A 19,582-nucleotide genomic window follows, 5' to 3' on the forward strand; every position below is an offset into this window, starting at 1 on the left:
CTGAATCTGCTTTCTGTACAGCCACTTAACTGCTGGACAAAAGAAAGGCATCTCATTGGTGCATGTAGCTACTTGCAAAAAAACCTATATAGACTGTATTAATTGTACTGAACAAAGAAGTACAGAAAATTTGTTTCTCTGCTTTCAGGAAAAGTACTATAGAGATTTTGTTGCTTTTGAGTGATGTATGTCAAAACAGTGCCACTCATAGTTCTGAAAACATAATCTTGAACCCCAATCTCAAAAGATTAAATTCCATGAAGTCTAAAATTGCAAAAGATCACAACCCTTAAATCTGAGTACTGCCCTGCTGCACAGCATGCCACCCTCAGACGGACCTCCCTTCAGCCAGGCCCCCCTATGCCACTGCTGCACTTTTGCAGGCCCCATAGCATGGCCTGTTGCATGGCCTACTGCACAGCTGCCACTGGCCACTGCCCTCAGAGACTCTCCCTTATCTCCTGGACCTAGTATTGCTGCTGATCTTTGGCTCTCACCCCTTCTCCCAGAACCTTGGACTGCAGTGGATTAACCATGTTGGGTTGATGGGAGACTCAGTAACCCCTCACCCAAACAGAAGACTTCAGCAGGCTCCAGTCAGTGTGGTGAGTTTGCCCCTAAAACAGAGGTCTTCAGTGGGTAAACAGGAGCAGTAGTGAAGCTCCCTCCAACTGTAAAACCTTGGGGAGCTTGGCAAGAGTGTGGGTGATTGCCTTTTCCACATAGAGAACATCAGGCAGGTTGAGAAGTGTGCCAACAAGGGCTCTCCCAACTTGGAGAAAATTAAAAGGACTTACGAGACACCCACTGACACAACAGGGCCTCAGCCAACACAAACTCTATAGACAGGGAGATCTGGTGACCTAGAACAATCTGAACACAAAATAACAATAGGAACTAAGAGTTGACCTACATCAATACTCCCAGGCTAGTCAGCCCAGGAAGGATCAGGATTCACCCAAGTCCTGCAGGAGAAATACAAGTGACTGGCCCTCCTCTACATTGTGGTATTCAACAATTGAACAAACATAAACCACACAGTAGGACCCTATGACACACATTACTGAAAGTTGAGACTTGGAATTACAAGAACAAATATTAGCCTAAAAGGTGAAAATGACAAAACAAAAAAGCAAAATGCAATCTCAAACATCTAGTCCATCAGGAGCAAGTACAGGAGACACTGAAATACAGGACATTGGATACACTGGAAATCTCTGAAAAGACAGCAAATGAAATAAACAGATCCATGAGGCTACACAGGAAATCAAATTAGAAATAGTTTCCCACATAAAGACAAAAATAACAACTCTAGTAAAGGAGTTGCTCAGCATAGCCAGAGAAGAAATAGACTTTAAAAAAAAATACAGCAACATGGGAAATTGATTGAGCTTTGAATGAACTGTATAGAAAACAAGCAGAATCCATGAAACAAATTCAAAGAGATATCTAAGAAACAAAACATTCTATTGAAAGCTGGAAAAACTGTTTAAATGAGGCTGAGGATAGAATTTTGGACCTTGAGGACACAATCACAGTTAGTGATTATGAAAGGGAGAACTTTTAAAAACAACAAAGCAGCATGAAATAACAATCCAGCAGCTTCAAGATGACACCAAGAGAAACAATATAAGACTAATAGACATCAATGAAGATGCAGGAGTCAACACAAATGACATAGGTGAACTACTCACAGAAGGAATAGCAGAAAATTTCCCAAACATGGGGAAAAATCTGATATGCAGATAAGTGAGGCATCTAGAACACCAAACAATCACAACCAACATAAATCGACAACCAGACATATAATAATTAGGATCCTAGACACACAACATAAAAACAGAATACTAAAAGCTGTTTGAGAAAAGACCCAACTCACCTATCAAAGAAAGACTATCAGAATCATGACACAGTTTTCAGCACAAACCCTCAAGTTAAGACGAGCTTGGAATGAAGCATTTCAAGTCCTGAAAGAAAACAACTTTCAACCCAGACTGATGTACCCAGAAAAACTGTCTTTCAAATTCAATGGAGAAACAAGATATTTCCATGACAAAGAACAACTGAAGAAATTCATGTCCACCAAACCAATCCTAGAAAGAGTATTGAGAGACATACTAGACAGAGATAAAAATGACCACAATCTCCAGAACATACCAGGCAGGGCAAGGAGGAAAAGCAGAAAACAAACAGGAACATAACATGACAAAGTTGAGCCAATACAATCAGTTATATCCATAAATGTAAATGACTTCAATTCACCTATCAAAAGAAATAGGTTGACAGAATGTATCAACAAACAGGATCCCACAATATGCTGTATACAAGAAACACATTTAACTCTAAAGGAAACTCATAGACTAAAAGTCAAAGGATGGAAAACAGTATTCCATTGTGAACTTCAAACCTAAAATGATTAAAAGAGATAAAGAAAGTTACAACATACTTATTAGAGGAAAACTTCAAGAAGAACTAAAAATTATAAATACATATGCACCAAATACAGGAGCACTGAACTATGTAAGACAAATACTAATGGATATGAAAACCCAAATACACAAGAACACAATTGTAATAGGGGACCTTAATACCCCATTGTCACAAAGAGATAGATCAACTAGACAAAAAGCCAGTAAAGAAATAATAGAACTGAATCATACTTGTGAGCAAATGGACTTAGTAGATGTTTAAAGAATGTTCAACCCAACCACATCAGAATATGCATTCTTCTCAGCTGCATGAGACAGACCCCAAAACAGACTATATGTTAATCCACAAAACATTCTTAAGCAAATGCAAAGAGATTGAAATTATTCCATGCATAATATCTGACCATAGTGCACTGAAATTGGAAATTAATGGCAAAACAAATAGCAAAACCTGGATAAATACATGGAAATTAAACAAAAATCTTCTGAACAACTAGTGGGTTAAGGTGAAATTAAAGAAGAAATAAAGCAATACCTACAAATCAATGAAAATGAGGATACAACATATCGTAACCTGTGGGACACAATGAAAGCAGTTCTAAGAGGGAAACATACAGCAATAAATTTTCACAACAAGAAAACAGAATGAGGACAAATAAACAACCTAATGCTACATCTCAAGCTTCTAGAAAAAGCAAGTCACACCCAAAGCTCAAGGAAGAGAGGAAATTGTAAAATCAGAGCAGAAATTAATGCAATTGAAACTAAAAAAAAAAAAAAAAAAAAAAAAAGAGCCCTTTGTCAAAGAGCTGTTTTTTTGAGAGAATAAACAAAATTGATAAACCTCTCGCCAACTTTATCAAGAAAAAGAAAGAAAAACTCAAAATTCATGCAATATGGACTGAAAAGGAAGAAATTACTACAGATCCTATGGAAAATTCAAAAGATCAGGAATACTTACTTTGAAAATCTCTACTCACATAGGGTGGAAAACAGAGAGGAAATGGACAGATTTCTAGAAAAGTATGAACTTCCAAAGCTCAATCAGGAAGATAGAACAATTTTGAATAACCCAATATTGACTACTGAAATTGAAATGTGATTAAAAACTTACCAACAAAGAAAAGCCCACGTCCTGATGGATTTATGGCTGAATTCTACAAGAAATTTAGAGAAGCCTTGATGCCAACACTCCTTAAACTCTTCCATGAAATTGAAAGAGAAGCAATCCTCCTTAACTTGTTCCTGGAGGCAAGTATCATTCTGATACCAAAACCAGAGAAAGACCCAACCCAAAAGAAGAACTATAGGCCAATCTCACTCATGAACATTGACACAAAGATTTTCAAAAAAATATTAGCAAATACAATGCAGCAAATCATGAGGAAGATTACACATCACAATCAAGTGGGACTTATTCCATGAATGCAGGGATGGTTTAACATATGCAAATCAATAAATGTAATACACCACATCAACAGAGGTAAAAACAAAAACCACATGGCCATCTCAAAAGACACAGAAAAAACTTCTGATAAAGTCCAATACATGTTCATGTTAAAAACTCTACAGAAAGTTGGAATAGATGGTATCTACCTCAATCTGATAAAGGCCATCTATGACAAACCAACAGCCAACATTATACTAAATGGACAAAAACTGAAAGCCTTCACTCTAAAATCAGGAACAAGACAAGATGTCCACTATCACTATTCCTATTCAATATAGTTCTGGAAATATTAGCTACAGCAATCAAACAAGAGATAGAAAGAAGGAATAAAGATAGGAAAGGAAGAAGTTAAATTATCATTATTTGCAGATGACATCATACTTTGTATAGAAGACCAAAAAGCTCCATTAAAAGACTAGTAGAGGTAATAAACAGTAGCAAAGCTGGATACAAAGTCAACACTCAAAAATCAATAGCATTTTTGTACACAAAAAATTCACTGAGAGAGAAACTATGGATATATCACCTATCACAATAGCATCTAAAAAAATACCTAGGAATCAACCTTACCAAGAATGTAAAAGACCTATGTGCTGAAAATTATACTACTGTAAAAAAGGAGATTGAATAGGATATTAGAAAATGAAGGATATTCCTTGCTCTTGGTTAGGAAGAGCCACCATTGTAAAAATGGCCATACTCCCAAAACTGCTATACAGATTTAATGCAATCCCAATAAAAATACCATTAACATACCTCACAGTCTAGAGAAAACACTCCCAAAATTCATTTGGAAACAAAAGAAACCTAGAATACAAAAGCAATTCTGGGCAGTAAAGGCAAGGCAGGAGGCATCTCAATTCCTGACTTGAAACTATACTACAAAGCCACATTGAAAAAATCAACATGGTACTGGCAAAGAAACAGACCTGGCAAAAGAAATAGAAACAGAGGATCAATGGAACAGATTAGAAGATCAAACACAGCTACAAAGACACTCAGCCACCTGGTATTTGACAAAGGGGATAAACATGTTCACTGGAAAAAGGACAGACTCTTTTAATAAACGGTGTTGGAAAAATTGGCTTTCCACATGCCAAAGGCTGAAACTAGACTCATGTCTATCATCATGCACTAAATGAAAATCTAAATGGATCAAAGATCTAAATATAAAAACAAACACTAAATTTACTGGAAGACAAGTAGGTAGAAATCTTGGAGACATAGGGGTAGGCAGAGAATTCATGAACAAAATGCAAACCACACAGGAAATACTTCAAAGAATCAACAACTGGGTTCTCTTCTTATTAAAAAGTTTTTGCACTTCAAAAGAAATCATCAACAAAGTGAAAAGAAAACCCACAGAATGGGAAAGAATTTTAGCTGACAATCCCTCAGACAAAGGGCTTATATCCAGAATGTATAAAGAATTGAAAAACATCAAGCCTTCCAAATTCAAAGATCCTCTCCAAAAATGGGCATCTGAGATGAACACACATTTCTCAGATAAAGATATACAAAAGGCAAATAAATACATGAAGAAATGTTCACCATCATTAGTCATTTGAGAAATGCAAACTAAAACAGCATTGAGATTTCATCTCACTCCAGAAAGAATTGGCTGCCATCAAGAAATCAACTGATAACAAATGTTGGCGAGGCTGTGGGGAAAAGGAACACTGCTCCACAGTTGGTGGGAGTGTAGATTGATGCAGCCACTATGGAAATCAGTATGGAGATTTCTCAACCAAGTAGGATTAGAAGTTCTTTTCAATCCAGCTATTCCCTTCCTGAGAATTTTCCCAGAAAAAATTGAAAAGATCATGTCACAGTGATATATGTGCACCCATGTTTATGGCAGCACAATTTGTGAAAGCTAAATCTTGGAAACAATCAACATGCCCATCAACTGCAGAGTACATGAAAAAGATGTGGTATTTTTATAAAATGGAATGTGAAAAGGATGATCTTGAGGCTTTTAGAGGTAAATGGAGACAACTTGAGACTATCCTCATAAGTGAAATAAATAAGATTCCCATTTGTAAATGTCACATTGTCTCTCTAGTGTAAAAAATAATAAAAACTGGGGGCTGGGGATTTAGCTCAGCGGCATAAGCGCCTGCCTGGCAAGCTTGAGGTCGTGAGTTCGATCTCCAGTACCAAAAAAACAAAACAAAACAAAACAAAAGACTGAAAGAGTAATGAGATCCAAAATGTACAATAGATATTGTAAAAGTGAAAGGCAAGGGAAGTGCTCTCAATGATATAACTGTATGTATGATTAAGTGTGTAAGATAAATGAACATATTACTAAGTTTTCATTGGATCATTGAACAGAATGGTTTGCACTGTCAATGTTGTCTACCCATTTTTATGCTTTGATTTTGTAACTTGAACAACTATTTCTAAGAGGATAGTATGTAATTTATCAACCAGTGATTTCTTAATTTTTTTGAAAATGTTTTATTTGTAACCTTTTTGTTTTTTCTTTTTTCTTTAAATTAAAAAAAAAATTTCAGTACTGAAATCCTTGAAACTACAATGGCTATTGGAGAAATTTTTTTTTTTTTTTTTTTTTTTTTACAAAAGGAGCTATGCAAAAGGGACAAAAATACAAATCCTGGGGAAGACAGCTGTATGTTTTTGATTATGTACAGAACAGTCACATCGTGTCAGGCACAAGGAATATCCAGAACTGTGTCATGCATTATTTTGCGGGTGTCGGTTTCTATAGATCAATGGGCAAGTGGACTACGTGAGAGCAATTGCTCTCAAGCTAGGTGGTACCATCCACTCAACAGGGAACCTGAGAGGACAAAGCCAGAAGGCAATTTTCTATGAGAGCTGGGACAGAAGTTTCCTCTGCTACCCTAGACATGAAAACTCCAACCTCATCAGTCTTTGGAACACGTATCAGTGACCCTCTGCCATCTTCATGCTTTTATAGTTTTCCTACTAGTTAAAACTGTCAGAATTATATTTTACAACACATATGTGTTGTTATATATGTATACGTATATGTGTATGTAGAGAAAGAGACAGAGAGAGAGAAAATTTCCAATAATGCAATTATAAACTGTGTAAAGATTTTGAGATAGTTCTAATTAATTTCCCTTCTTTCCCAGATATGACTATCAAAGTATATTATTGCAATACTGATTTTGTAGTAAGTAAAAATGTTGAAATTTCCTTAAATGAAGAGATGTTCTTTTTGTATACCTGTATTGGTAAGAGATAAAATTTCACAAGATCTCAGTTATTTGAGTGATGGCAAACAGTTATGACACATCACAGTTTTCTATTTATCTAGTCACAAGGCTGGAGCTGTTCATCATCATATTTTAGATAATCCCACTTATAAAGCTGAGTGCACAGAATTACCATTCATAATGAGTGCATTTATGTATTCTACTTTCTGATCTATTTCTTTATGAATATGGCTCAGATACGGTAATTGGAATTGTTAAACAGGTGTGAATCTCATGAGTACACCCGAGTGTTTACGCTTGGAAAAATATTTACTACCTATTGGGAAATATAGCCTATGAAATACAGAAAAAGAACTATAAATGTTTCATTTTTGTTCCTCAATTCCCTTTTAAAATATAAATAAGTGTCTTTTAAAGAATTTCAAAAACTTCTCCTGAGCCAGGTGTGGTGGTGCACGCCTGTAACCCCAGCACTCAGAGGATGAAGCAGAGCACTGCCGCAAGTTGAAGGCCAACCTGTGCTACCGGACCGAAGTGAGTTCCAGGTCAGCCTAAGCTCCATAGCAAGACCTGTCCAAAAATAAGACAGACAGACAAACAAACAAACAAACAAAAAAACAAAACAAAACAAAAAAATCCCCAAACCCAATAAACTTTTCCCAGAATTGCATTTTTTGGGATTTTGATCTTTTAAGGTCTTAGTCCCTATAGATTTTGTTCAAAATTTTGACTTCAGGATTTGGGATAACAGCATTCAAGATTGTGTCTTTTAGAATTATGACCATATATATTCTGCCAACCCATGCTGAAAGTGTTCAATGAAATCACCTACACACTCAAGAGGTAAAATTTAACATCTTGGAATTATGATTACTGCTTTAATCATCACATTCTGCTTTTACATTTTAAAAATTAATTTTTTGTACTGATGCCAAAATAATTTTCTTAAAACATTTCTTTAGATGCCATCTATTTGTGTACCAGAAACATATACAGCAAGACAAATATAAATTAGCAACCCCCAAAGAAATTTACCTTCTGAATGTTCAATAGAGGTGACGTGCAAGAACAAATGAGAGATGTATAAACCTTATAGAATTACCGTAGGTAAGGATGTACAAGGGTTTTCCATTTGTATCCATGGTGGTCAGGCAGGGAGCCTTTGGGGAGATAGTCCCCCACCGCTGAAGTGCAGCTTCTAAGGAGGGCGGCCAATTCGTGACCACCCCTAGCTGCTCCCCACGCATGGCCAGCATTTGGGCTCCTTCTGGCTTTGGTTGGTTTGGGTCCGGTTGTTGAACTAAAGACATTTGAATACAAAAAGTTTTTCAAAAAATATAACTACATTAGTATGATTACTTTTATAAAGAAGCTAAGATTCATACTTCGGGGAATAAATTTATTAACTGACAGAAAACGTATCCTTTTCTAAAATAGTCACACACTAGCCTCATGGATGTAATAGAAATAATTCTTAAAATTTCCAATGTAATATGGGATAAACGGCTTAGCTGGACATAAATACATGTGCAAACTGGCAAGAGGCAAAAGTGTATGCCTGGAGTATAGCATTTAAATACCTGTTTAAATTTTTAGTAATCAACACACAGTAATTTGGATTTTAAAGAGCTCAAATCTTGTTAAGTTACGCTTTGTTCTTAATTACTGAGATGTTAATATAAATTTGCTACAACCACACTGAATAACAAAAGCATGAAACAAGCTTTTTCCAGAATAAAACTAAAATAAATGCATCATAATGAAATATAATCTTCTGTGTCTTTTTGTTTAAATAGATGAGAAAATATTACAGTATTTTTCTAATTTCTAGAAAAAGCTTCTCTCGTGATACATTTCTGTCTGCTGGCTAGATAAACCAGTTACTGCTTACAATTTAACAAACAAGAAAACAAGGACTTTGAGTCTGGGTTAAAAAAAAAAAAAAAAAAGGGCAGGTCTTCTACTCTGTTTCACTTTAGTATGTCTGTGTTACAAGGCTCACAAGCATTCCAGGACATGGGACCAGCACCTGTGCCTCAGAGGAGCAGGCAGAGGGGTATTGAGTCCCTTCCATATTTTTTCTGTGGTCCTCTTTGCAAACTTGTTCAGAAAAAGCTGTGTTGTGCGCTAAGCTTTTGTATAATTTAATTTTGCATTTCTATAATCTTATAGCATCCTTACAAGGAGGCCAGGCTCAAAGAACAAACTCACATTCTTCTGAAGCAAACAATCAGTTCTGGAGCTCTAGCCATTTATATGGAGCTGGTGAACCTTCCAGGTACCCATTCTGGAACAAAATCTATAGTCTGCTGACTAGATTTCTATCAACCAATGAAGATCAAGGTTATTGCTCTTAAAATAATAAAATAGCAGAATGCAGATATAGCCCAGTGGCACAAGCATCTAACTGATAAGTGAGAGGTCGTCAGTTTGATTCCCAGTACTACACACAAAAATATTAAACAAATAAATAATATATAAATAAAATAAAAAATAAACAAAATAGCCTTGTAAGAAAAAAAAACCTATTTTTGTTTAATGAGACCAGAGGGAGAACTAAAAGAAACAGCAGTAAGAAAGCATTCTTTTACCCTCTAGCAATTCTTCAAAGTCATCAACAAAGAATTCTCGTAATGGAGGTCGTTTAGGTCGTTTGAGAGTATTGACAAGCTGCTGAATTTTTGCTGATACCCGGCTACTTACTGGTACTCCTGAAAGAAAGAAACCACAGAGCAGATGACTATCACAGCTGAAACAAGCAAATTTCAGAATAGGACGGAACTTAAGGAAAGTTTTCTAAGGACAAAATAATTTGAACAGGCAGTCTCAAAACTATTATATTGGTATTAAGAGAAATGAGATACTAAATATTTTGTAGTTTCAAGTTGCATAAAAATATATCATCCAGAATTCTTTCTAAACATACTATTTTCCCATTAAGTATCCCAACAATTTGGTTCAGGTGAATCACAGATCATTTCACAAGAAGGCTTAGTTTAGGATAGACAAATCTTTCTCAGGCCACCCCAAAGCTTCTGACTGAATAGGTTTTGGTGTGAAGCAGAACTTGTATCAGCAAGTACTCCACTGATTGTGATGTGGGGGCCTTTCATATTGAGAAACACTGAACCATGCAATATATACACCCATCAAATTAATGTATACACACTTCAGGCAAAAAAAAATTAGTATGATGTCTTTTCAACAGTTGATGTTACCCTCCTATGGAGGACCCTCGAGGAGATGTCATATATTGTAGAAAAACCATACACTACCAGCCCTTAGAGAAGAAATTTAAAATTTATGTGCAGCAAACTCAATGACCAAGGTGAACCAAGCAGCAGTTCGCCATACTAGCAAATGTCTGGAATCTCATGGCTCAACTTTGAGCACCACTTGTAAGAGTAGAGGCCAAAGGCAACGTATACATCTTATAATGTCTCAATAAATTTAGTATGAAAATATTTATAAAGTTTTCTTCCTGAAGTGTGTATATATATATATATTTTTTGTGTGAACTATATATAATTGAGAATTTGCCTGGGGGAACAAAGGCAAAAGTGATGGATTTCAATGATGAAAAAGTTATTAAATTGATGAGACGAACAACAATGATCTATCTAGTAAATAATGAGTTTTTCAGAGAATGCAAACTGAAAGACATTTCAGGGAAACCAATCATATTGGTAAGTGGAGTGATTTCATATGCATTAACTGAATAGCTCACAAACTAGTGACTTTGGGCCTTTGGGTTAAAGAAGGCATGCTTTCTGTGAGGGACTGGGACCAGGTCTCCTACTCAATTGCAAATCACACAGGTACCACAACAACATGGACTCATTGAGATGTAGAGCACCTCAAGAGTATTTTATCCACCTTTCAAAAACAGAGAAACATTTAATTTTATTGCTGAATTCTGTTCCAATTCTGGGAAAGACTGAGATTTAGCAAAGAAGAATACAAAAGAAAGTTCATGTCCAATCTTGCTACTTTGCACTGGATAATGCAATAACTACTGTAATCACAACACCCCAAAGTTTAAAATGTGAAGAATAGAGGAGAAGATTTCCACAGGGTATTTACTCAAATTATTGATGATTTTTGCCTAAATTGGAAAAAGGAGAAGCTTTCTATAAATTGAAAGTACCATCTACTCATACCCATTAATAGTTTTTACATTTAACTCCTTTTCATTCTTCTAGGCAACCAATCAACTTAACACTTGTACTCTAATTATTCTGACATTAGCTATTCATTAACAAAACCAGAAAATCTTAATTTTTTTTGCATGACTGAATTTCTGCAAAATTCATATTTTTCCTATCAGAAGTAACTCTTGATCAAACTAGAGAAAACCTGAATTTTTGTGCCTACATGCTAATCAAGAAAGTTCTATGGGAGATTCATAAAGATTCTGATAAATGAGGTTCAGTAAATTAGTGATGAATCTACAAAAAGCACATCCAATCACAAGCAAAGAAAGGCACATCAGCAGCAAGAACTGCCAAGAGACATACCATCCCCTGTTTCCATGAGCTCTGCATTGCCATACTTTGGTGCTGTCCGGGACGTCGTCGAGCCCTGTGGCCTTTCCACTTGTATTGAGTGCTCTGAGGTGTATGTGGTTACATCAGGAGGTGCAGAATGGTTTTCTGCAAAAAAAGCACATGAGAAGGTTTTCTGGTGGTTTTGATGATTATTCTGGAGGCTAAATTAGGGCCACAAAAATGACACTGGCTAGGAAGAGACCTGACAAACATTCTGTCCTCAATGAAATAAAATCAAATAGAACTTCAGATACGCTTTTGCAGCGTAAGTTACATCAGCTAATCACTTGTAACATTTTAACTAAAATAATGTGCTGAAACAGCTGATGGATAAAATAAAAAGAGCTATGTGTTTGTTCATGGAAGAAGGTAGTTTTGTCTGTGAGAACAGAAGCAATAAAGAGTTCAAGCTTTAAAAACCAGTGAGCCTGAGATTCTTTACAAGCCAGCTGTGCAAATTTCTAGAGGTCTTGAGAAATATCTTAACCTCTGCATGCCTCAGTTTATTTACACATCAAATGAGAACAATGATAGTTACAATGCTTGAGGGTAAATCAGTGGACTAAACACTGTATTAAATGAGTCGACACATGAAAAGACCCTAAGATATTCTGCAATAAAGGATGAGACATCAAAACTAGTAATTATTATGTTAGCATGAATAATATGAAGCCATCAATCAACACATCTATAATCTAATGTGTTTTAGTGCTGTATTATGCCCAATGAAATGTACAGTGGTTTTTCTCTTATAGCATTTATTGGTATCAAACCATTAACCATTTAAGTTATTAAATGGTTAAATGGCAAAAAGCATATTTCTTATATTTAGTATGTAAAATATTAAGGAAAGCAAGCCTAATAGAAACTATTAATGCATTTCATACATCTTGACTCCCAAAAATGGGTATGTCACTAATTTTGATTCATCGATTATTCAAAAGAAACTTCTGATTCAGGAGTACCTCCTTCTATCATGCAGTGTGTCAGAAGCACATAATTCTGTGCTGTTTAACATGGCATTCTTATTGAAAGCCTTATTTTCTCTGCCCACTTCAGTGCCACACTTAGCAGTCACTTTACATAGTCCAACTAACAAAAAAGTGAGAAATGTGTTAAGAGGAAAAAGAAAAAACCAGACCATGGAAAGGACACTGGTTTATAGTCAGCACTGAAGAAAAAAGGTCAAGATTGTCTCCTTCAAACTCAATGGACAATATGTGCATGAGCCCCCAAACTTTTTGGGGCTTTATTCATGTGTAAATGATTGCAAAATCTGAGCACTGTTCTGGGGCTTACTGATAAATGCTATCAAGTAGGCAAATTTACAAATACAGAATATTTGAAAGAAGATCAACACTCTACGGAAATGAGCTTGCATACATGATCCAATTCTTTATGAGAAGCACTCACAGATGGGAAGGGGTAGCTAGTATTCCTTCAGATGTAGCAACCCAGAGTGACTCATTCCAATCTTACTAATGCTCTTCTGGATTACATAGTTCAAGATATTTGGATCTAGAAAGTGTGAAAGAGCACGCACAGGGCATGGAGCAGTCACCTGGGACCAGTTCCTTAATCAAATTCCCATCTTCTGGTTCCCGTTCTGGAAAGTGAAGGTAATACCTACTTTAGCCCCACCTACGCAGCAGCAGTTGAGCAAATAAAGAGACACAAAAGCAGTCAAACTTTGCCATCACCAGTTACCCACACACGTGTTGTAGAAGAAGAGACTGTAAGTCAGAGCGCAATGGGTCTGGGTCCTGGAATGCTTCTGAACAGTGTTTACACTCTTCAGTACATCTCTTTTTCAAGTGCTTCCACTCTGTTATAGACTGAATTTTACTCCTTAAAATTCAGAGGGTAAAATCCCAAAACCTGGGACTTCAGAATGTGACTGTGTATTTGGAGGCAGAGACTTTTTAAAGTAACTAAGGTAATAAAGACGCTGTTAGGCTGAATGATGACCCATTGAAGCTTGTTTCCTTCTCAGAAGGGATCAAGCCACCGTCACACAAGAACAGGCCATGTGAAGACACCAAGAAGACAGCCGCCTCCAACCCATGGAGAAAGTTCTCAGAGCAACCAACCCTGCCAACCCCTAGCTTCAGACTTCCAGCTTCCAGAACTGTGACAACACTGCTATCTGCTGTTTAAGCCTCATAGTCTGCAGTATTGTTATGACAGCCTGAGCAGACTAATGTACAGCCTTAAAGGTAACTTCTGAGATCCAGCCAGAGAAGAAGCGCCTGTGTCAGTTCCTGTGAAAGGAGGTGGATGGTGCCCATCAGAGACTCAGGAGTCCAGGGCAGGGAACTCTACCAGGTCTCTGAGGCGAAAGGGAAAGGGAAGGAAGAGCGTCATTCAAAAGTTGCTTCTAACATTTCAGACTCTATATTTATTCTCCTTATCACACCCTCTCTGTATTTTTGCCAAACAGCCTTCAGTTCATGTTTCCAACTGAATTAATTCACTAGAACGCCACCTCTACACAGCCAAGTATTACACACTCTGAGACCTCACATTTCAAATGAAAACACAATAGATGCTAATGTATAAGGCATAAAATTTGCAATTAGCTATTTAAAACATTAAGTTCCCTGTATTTTGACTCGATTCAAGCTAGGCTGTATTTAAAACACATTTCTCCATTAGGGATGTCCAGTTGGGTTTTGCAATGGGCAGCGTTTCCACCTTGAAGCTGGGAAAGCTATGACTCCAATACATCTGGTGATTTAAAAAAAAAAGTAGGAACAGTGGCAGCTGGATGGCTTCAAAGTGTTTTCCAAATTAATTTATATGTCACCTTGCTTCCCTCTCCTGTTCACACTCCTTGCATATGCCAACACTGCAGGATGATAAACCCAGCAGCTGGCTTCTGCTAGCAGGGCAGAGAAATTCTGCCACTGTAGTGATGATACATAATGCATACTCCAGCAGAAATCACAAATCTGAGTACTGCTCAGTGTTCTTCAGATCAATGTTACAGGGCTTTTAAAAGCAACAGAAAAATGTTGGCCATCCTGGTGGCTTCAGCAGAGGTTACCTCCTCTGTCAATCTGGCCTCTAGTTTTCTGTAAGACCTTTAGCTCTGCTTCCCCCAACAGTCTGAGAGCTTCTCTACAGGAAGGCTCTGTCTCAGCTACCCTAGCACTACCACAACCCTCAGCAGCTGACATGGACACCTTCAGAATAAGGAAGAGCATGACAGAAGGTTTGTTGGCAATGTCACTATTTTTATGACAGTATCTACAAGTTATTCCAACTCATCCTACCAGGGAATCTCACCTTATCCTGACACGCTTATCACTTAGAGGATTTCAGTCTATAGCTCAGGCCAACATCATCTGCCCCTTCTCAGCTGCTTCTTCCCTGCCATGACCAGCTGCCAGGCACTGGCCGGTCTTCCCTGTAAAAGACCCTGCTAATCCTCTATTGCCATGACTTGATCTCTCCTCATTACCTTCACCTGAAGGTCTCTGCTTACTCCAGCTTTCAGCTGGGTAGAGTGACAGCATGCCCTCCTGAGATGCTGAAGCTACAACCCAGCCAGCATATATCCTCTGTACCTCATAAATATCAGAAGAATACTTGAAAATGTGACCACATAAGTAAGTTAATGCACACTAGAGAAGAGAGAAAATGCTATGGTTCTAACACCAGCTAAATAGCAGCATTGTTTAATTCTAACTGGAATTCTCAAATGGTCAATGGTGACAGACCTCTATTATAAGTCATATTAATTATTTTTCAATCCCTAAATAAATGCTAAAGGAAGAGAAAGACAGTACAAAATCTGGCTTTAATTTGTAAAAAAACAATGTGCTTGCAGTCTGCTAATTGACAACAGATAATGAATAATGCTCTCAAAGAAACTTACTTTGTATATTAAGAACATCCAATCCCTGGTTTCCTAGTTTAACTCAATCACCACCATTAACAGAAAGTGAAGAAGAAATATGTGCATACCTTTAAAGGAGGTGCCAGTGAGGTAGTCCCATGAGACCTCTGCGCCTGCCACGTATTTCAGATTCCTGGCAGGTTAAAGACCATACCTCCACACAGTGACGTTAAACAAGGTACTTTGGTGAGATGTAGAGCTAAGCAGAACAACAAGGCAGAGTTTGCCTACTTCTCAGTTCAGATTGCCTGGGTGTCCTGACTGTGCCACCCCACTTGTTCACCTCTTGGAATGCAGGAGACTACAAAGCTGCCTAGAGACTCAGATCCAAGCCATTCAGCAGAGGACATCAGCATAAGCTGGGCAAACCTCCTTTCTATTAAGCGTAAATCCTCCCCTCTATACACGCATCTGCATCAGATGGATCTACACAAAAGATACATGGTTGAAGAGGTCCAGAATGGGACAGAAAGGAAGGGGCCATTACTTGTGATGTCAGAGCATCCAACCCTGTCAAGTTTCCTTCTGCTGCTTCATTTACAATTTATAGAAGACAAAAGTTTCTTCTCTCTTTAGTCTCACCACAGCAGAGTCTCCTTCAGCTGGCTCTAATGGAAATGATCTAATTGGTATAGAAACCAATTCAAAACAATGATATATGTTACACCTAAGTGAATGTGTTACTTTTTCACTAATCATCAGGGGACATAAATACTCTTTAAGTTTAACTTTGTCTTCTATTATAGATTCATCTCCTCCCACCCTCCACTGTGTGTGTGTGATTGTCTCACACTAACAGTGATTCATAGTAGCTTTTCAAACTTGCAGACAAATTGCCTCTGCACTAAAACCAAGAAATGGCTAGAAAAGACTGTCATGGTTATATACCCCAACATACTTCTTAAAGACTTCTGAGAGAGCCAGAGTTGGTTCACACACCATCTCAATTTTTCAGACTTTGAACTGTTCTTTCCCTTACATTTTACTCCATGAAAAACCCATAAAGATGTGACAAATCTAAAGAAGTGTATTCTAATACGAGAACCAAACCCTTCAGCTTTTAACAATAGCTCTTAATATTTATATCTACAAATTTAAGTTCATAATGAAAGGTTCCCATGAAGCATATGCAGCCCAAAGGCCTTTGGAGATTGAGACCAGACATGTTGAGATCTTAATTTTTATGCAAAATTTGATTTTTACTTTTGCCTGAAAAAAAAAAAAAAAACACCAACTTTCTCTGTTTTGTAATAGGCTGAGCCAAGCAGGTAAGTACTAAATAAAAGGGGTGGGGGCTCTTTGATCCTCTTGCTCATTAGCTTGCCCTTTGGTGATATTCTTAACTTTCTGAGTCTCAGTTTGCTCAGCTACAAACCAAGAATACCATTTATTCCTCACTGTGGCTTGGGAAATTAAATGACACAGGCTCCTGACATCCTACAACCACCAGGCAATTAACGCTAAGACTGTTTTGGGAGAAGGCCTGGCGGAGGGCTTCCCTCTGCCTTTCTGTGAAACTCGAGCATGAAGGTGCAAATGACTGCATTACTACTTTCTGAGACACTGGGGGAAAAAGAGGTAAATGAATAGATGTGATTGTACTGTTACATTAAGGTGTAACTAAGCAGATCTATGAGGGATGGTTACAAAAGAGAGCAATAATCTCCCTTAGAGGGGCATGGAGTAGGTAAAGGGTTAATAGACTTTTGAATCAAACAAAAATTATTTGGATTTTTTTGAAGTTAAAGTCAACAGAATCAGTTTTAAAGGGTGGAATCACAACCAGAATTGCATTTTTACAATACTGATGGGGAACCTAAGTACAGAACAGCTTGAAAGGAAAGGAAATGTGGGGTCAGAGTGCCCATGGAAGTCCTGGTGACAGGCAAAAAGTCCTGGCACTGGCCGGGGAGCATGGAGTGAGGCGCAGGAGGAAAACTGCTAGACTCATGTGAGCTGCCAAGACTTGAGGCTGAGGGAACAAGGAACTTAACCAGGGAACATGGAGCCTCAATTCCGGAAGACAGGTCTGATGTAACACCTACAGAGGCCTTGGTAGACAAACTGATCTCAGGGCACAGGCTTGGGCTGATGTGCAAGTGCTCAAGGAGCATTATCTCACCAAACAGTACTACAGGGGTACTCCTGCTTTTTGTTTCCCCTGAAATGGACTCCACCTCAGCAGATACTATGAAACATGAGGCACCATGACAGATTTCATGGGATGATATGGAAATGTGTGGCGACAGAAGTTGCCTTCTAAACTGGTGTGTGTAGGTGTATAGTCATAGATTAGGAAGCACAGAAAAATAGGGCAGAAGCTTCACAGCCACATCACATATGTCACTGCTAGGAGACTCCATCCTGCCTGGTGTTATCTCACGCAAGATCTACTGACTTTCTGCCAATCTTTTCAGTAGAGTGGTTTAAAACTCAAACTTGTTGGCTAACTATAGATAGTGCCTTGTCTGCCATCTATTTTTATAAATAAAGTTTTATTTATTCCTACTGTTTTCCTATTCTCTACGGACTGCTTTTGTGAGATGACAGCAGAGCTGAAGCGCTCCAACAGAGTCCATATGGACCACATGAGGTCTGAAATATCTTCTCTCCAGGCCTTTATAAGAAGAGCTTGCTGAGCTGCTCTAAAATTATAAGCCTCTAGATGCAAGAATGCCTCAGCTGTGAGACGCAGGTCTTAGCAGGAGATCCCAGCCCTAAGTAGCCAGGTTTTGCCAACATCACCAACTTCGATCTGTAGGGGATATTTTAAGATGGTAAATGTTTCCAAATGTTGATAATACTTTTGGAAATTACATATACATAAATGAGGATAATGTATCACAATGGTAGCCATTCAAACTCTCTGCATAAATGCACTAGCAAAGTAGAATCTAGAATCAAATTGTGCAACTGCCACACTCGTCTAAGAATGTAACAAGTGTACAGCAGGCATATCTGTAAGAAATCTAATGAGGATTCAGCAACTAATATCAATAGCAAACACTGAAAACACTAATGTCAACCACATTCTAAAACTCTAGAAATGGTAATTATTGCTATGCCTATTTAGCTAGTGCAAATACGTCCCCTAATACATTCTGTGACAATGTCACCAGGTGAGTACATGAACAAAAGATATGGTGTATTTAGAGCTGATAAAAAAGGCAAGTTTATGTTATATAAAAGTCTAACTTCCTACAGATACAAACATTGATTCTGAACAATAACAAGAATGGTACCTATTCTGCTTTGGTTGCTTTAATTTTAATTTTTATTTTATTTTATTTTTGGTGTTTCTTGAGACAAGGTTTCATTATGCAGTTCTGCATAGCCTTAAACTTACTTTATAACCTAGGCTGGCCTTGAACTCACTGTAATCCTCCTACCTCAGCCTCCTGAGTGCTCGGATTACATGTATGCACATCACCATGCCTGGGCTACTCTTATTTCTTAATTTAGAAAAGTATTAATAAATACTGTCTCAGTTCCTCATTCCTTTTTGCTAAATAATTCTGTAATATTTTACTTGGAATACTTTTTTATGCAAATACCTCCTGAAGTTTAACAGCACTCCTTTAGGCTGCTCAACATTTAATACTGATTAAACACTCTGGGATATAAAGCCCTATATTTCTAGTTGGCTTAAGGTTCTTCATAAGTTTATTTTAATAGTGACCAGGAATACTGCTCTCACAGAGGGCAAGCAGGTCTGCACTGCCGCCTTGTAGCACTGTGACACAGTGGATCAGCAGGGCTGACTTTCTGGAGTTAGCAGTTACATCTTCTCAGACCTCAGCATCCTGGGATGAAGTCTTCCCCTGTCAGTGCTCTTGAGTATGGCAGTCACGTGCAGACCTTGCCAGAGGCACAGCAAGCAAGACAGAGAAAAAGAAACGGAATAATCCAGAATAGGGTTTTACATCCTTGGCTAAACCAACTTGTCTACTGAGATACATAGGAGACATCCCTACTTAACTGTTGGCATAATGAAATCTACAAAATCTACGGAAGAATCTACAAAAGACTTGAGAACAATAGTGCCA

At 37.7% G+C, this 19,582-nt stretch overlaps 1 protein-coding gene across 4 annotated transcripts in view; it reads right to left on the bottom strand.

The window, feature by feature from the left end:
- Dip2c (disco interacting protein 2 homolog C) overlaps positions 1–19,582 on the bottom strand; it is a 419,016-nt gene that overhangs the window by 126,306 nt on the left and 273,128 nt on the right. For all 4 annotated transcript variants that reach the window (XM_063260126.1, XM_063260125.1, XM_063260124.1 and 1 more), the window contains 3 exons: positions 11,606–11,740; positions 9,680–9,799; positions 8,191–8,388 (listed from right to left, as the gene is read on the bottom strand). In XM_063260126.1, the coding sequence (XP_063116196.1) occupies positions 8,191–8,388; positions 9,680–9,799; positions 11,606–11,740 (453 nt within the window). The remainder of the gene's footprint in view (positions 1–8,190; positions 8,389–9,679; positions 9,800–11,605; positions 11,741–19,582) is intronic.

The sequence above is a fragment of the Cavia porcellus genome, unplaced genomic scaffold, assembly GCF_034190915.1.
Source record: "Cavia porcellus strain 051 isolate PalLab524CR breed Dunkin Hartley unplaced genomic scaffold, mCavPor4.1 scaffold_13, whole genome shotgun sequence".
Taxonomy (NCBI): Eukaryota; Metazoa; Chordata; class Mammalia; order Rodentia; family Caviidae; genus Cavia; species Cavia porcellus.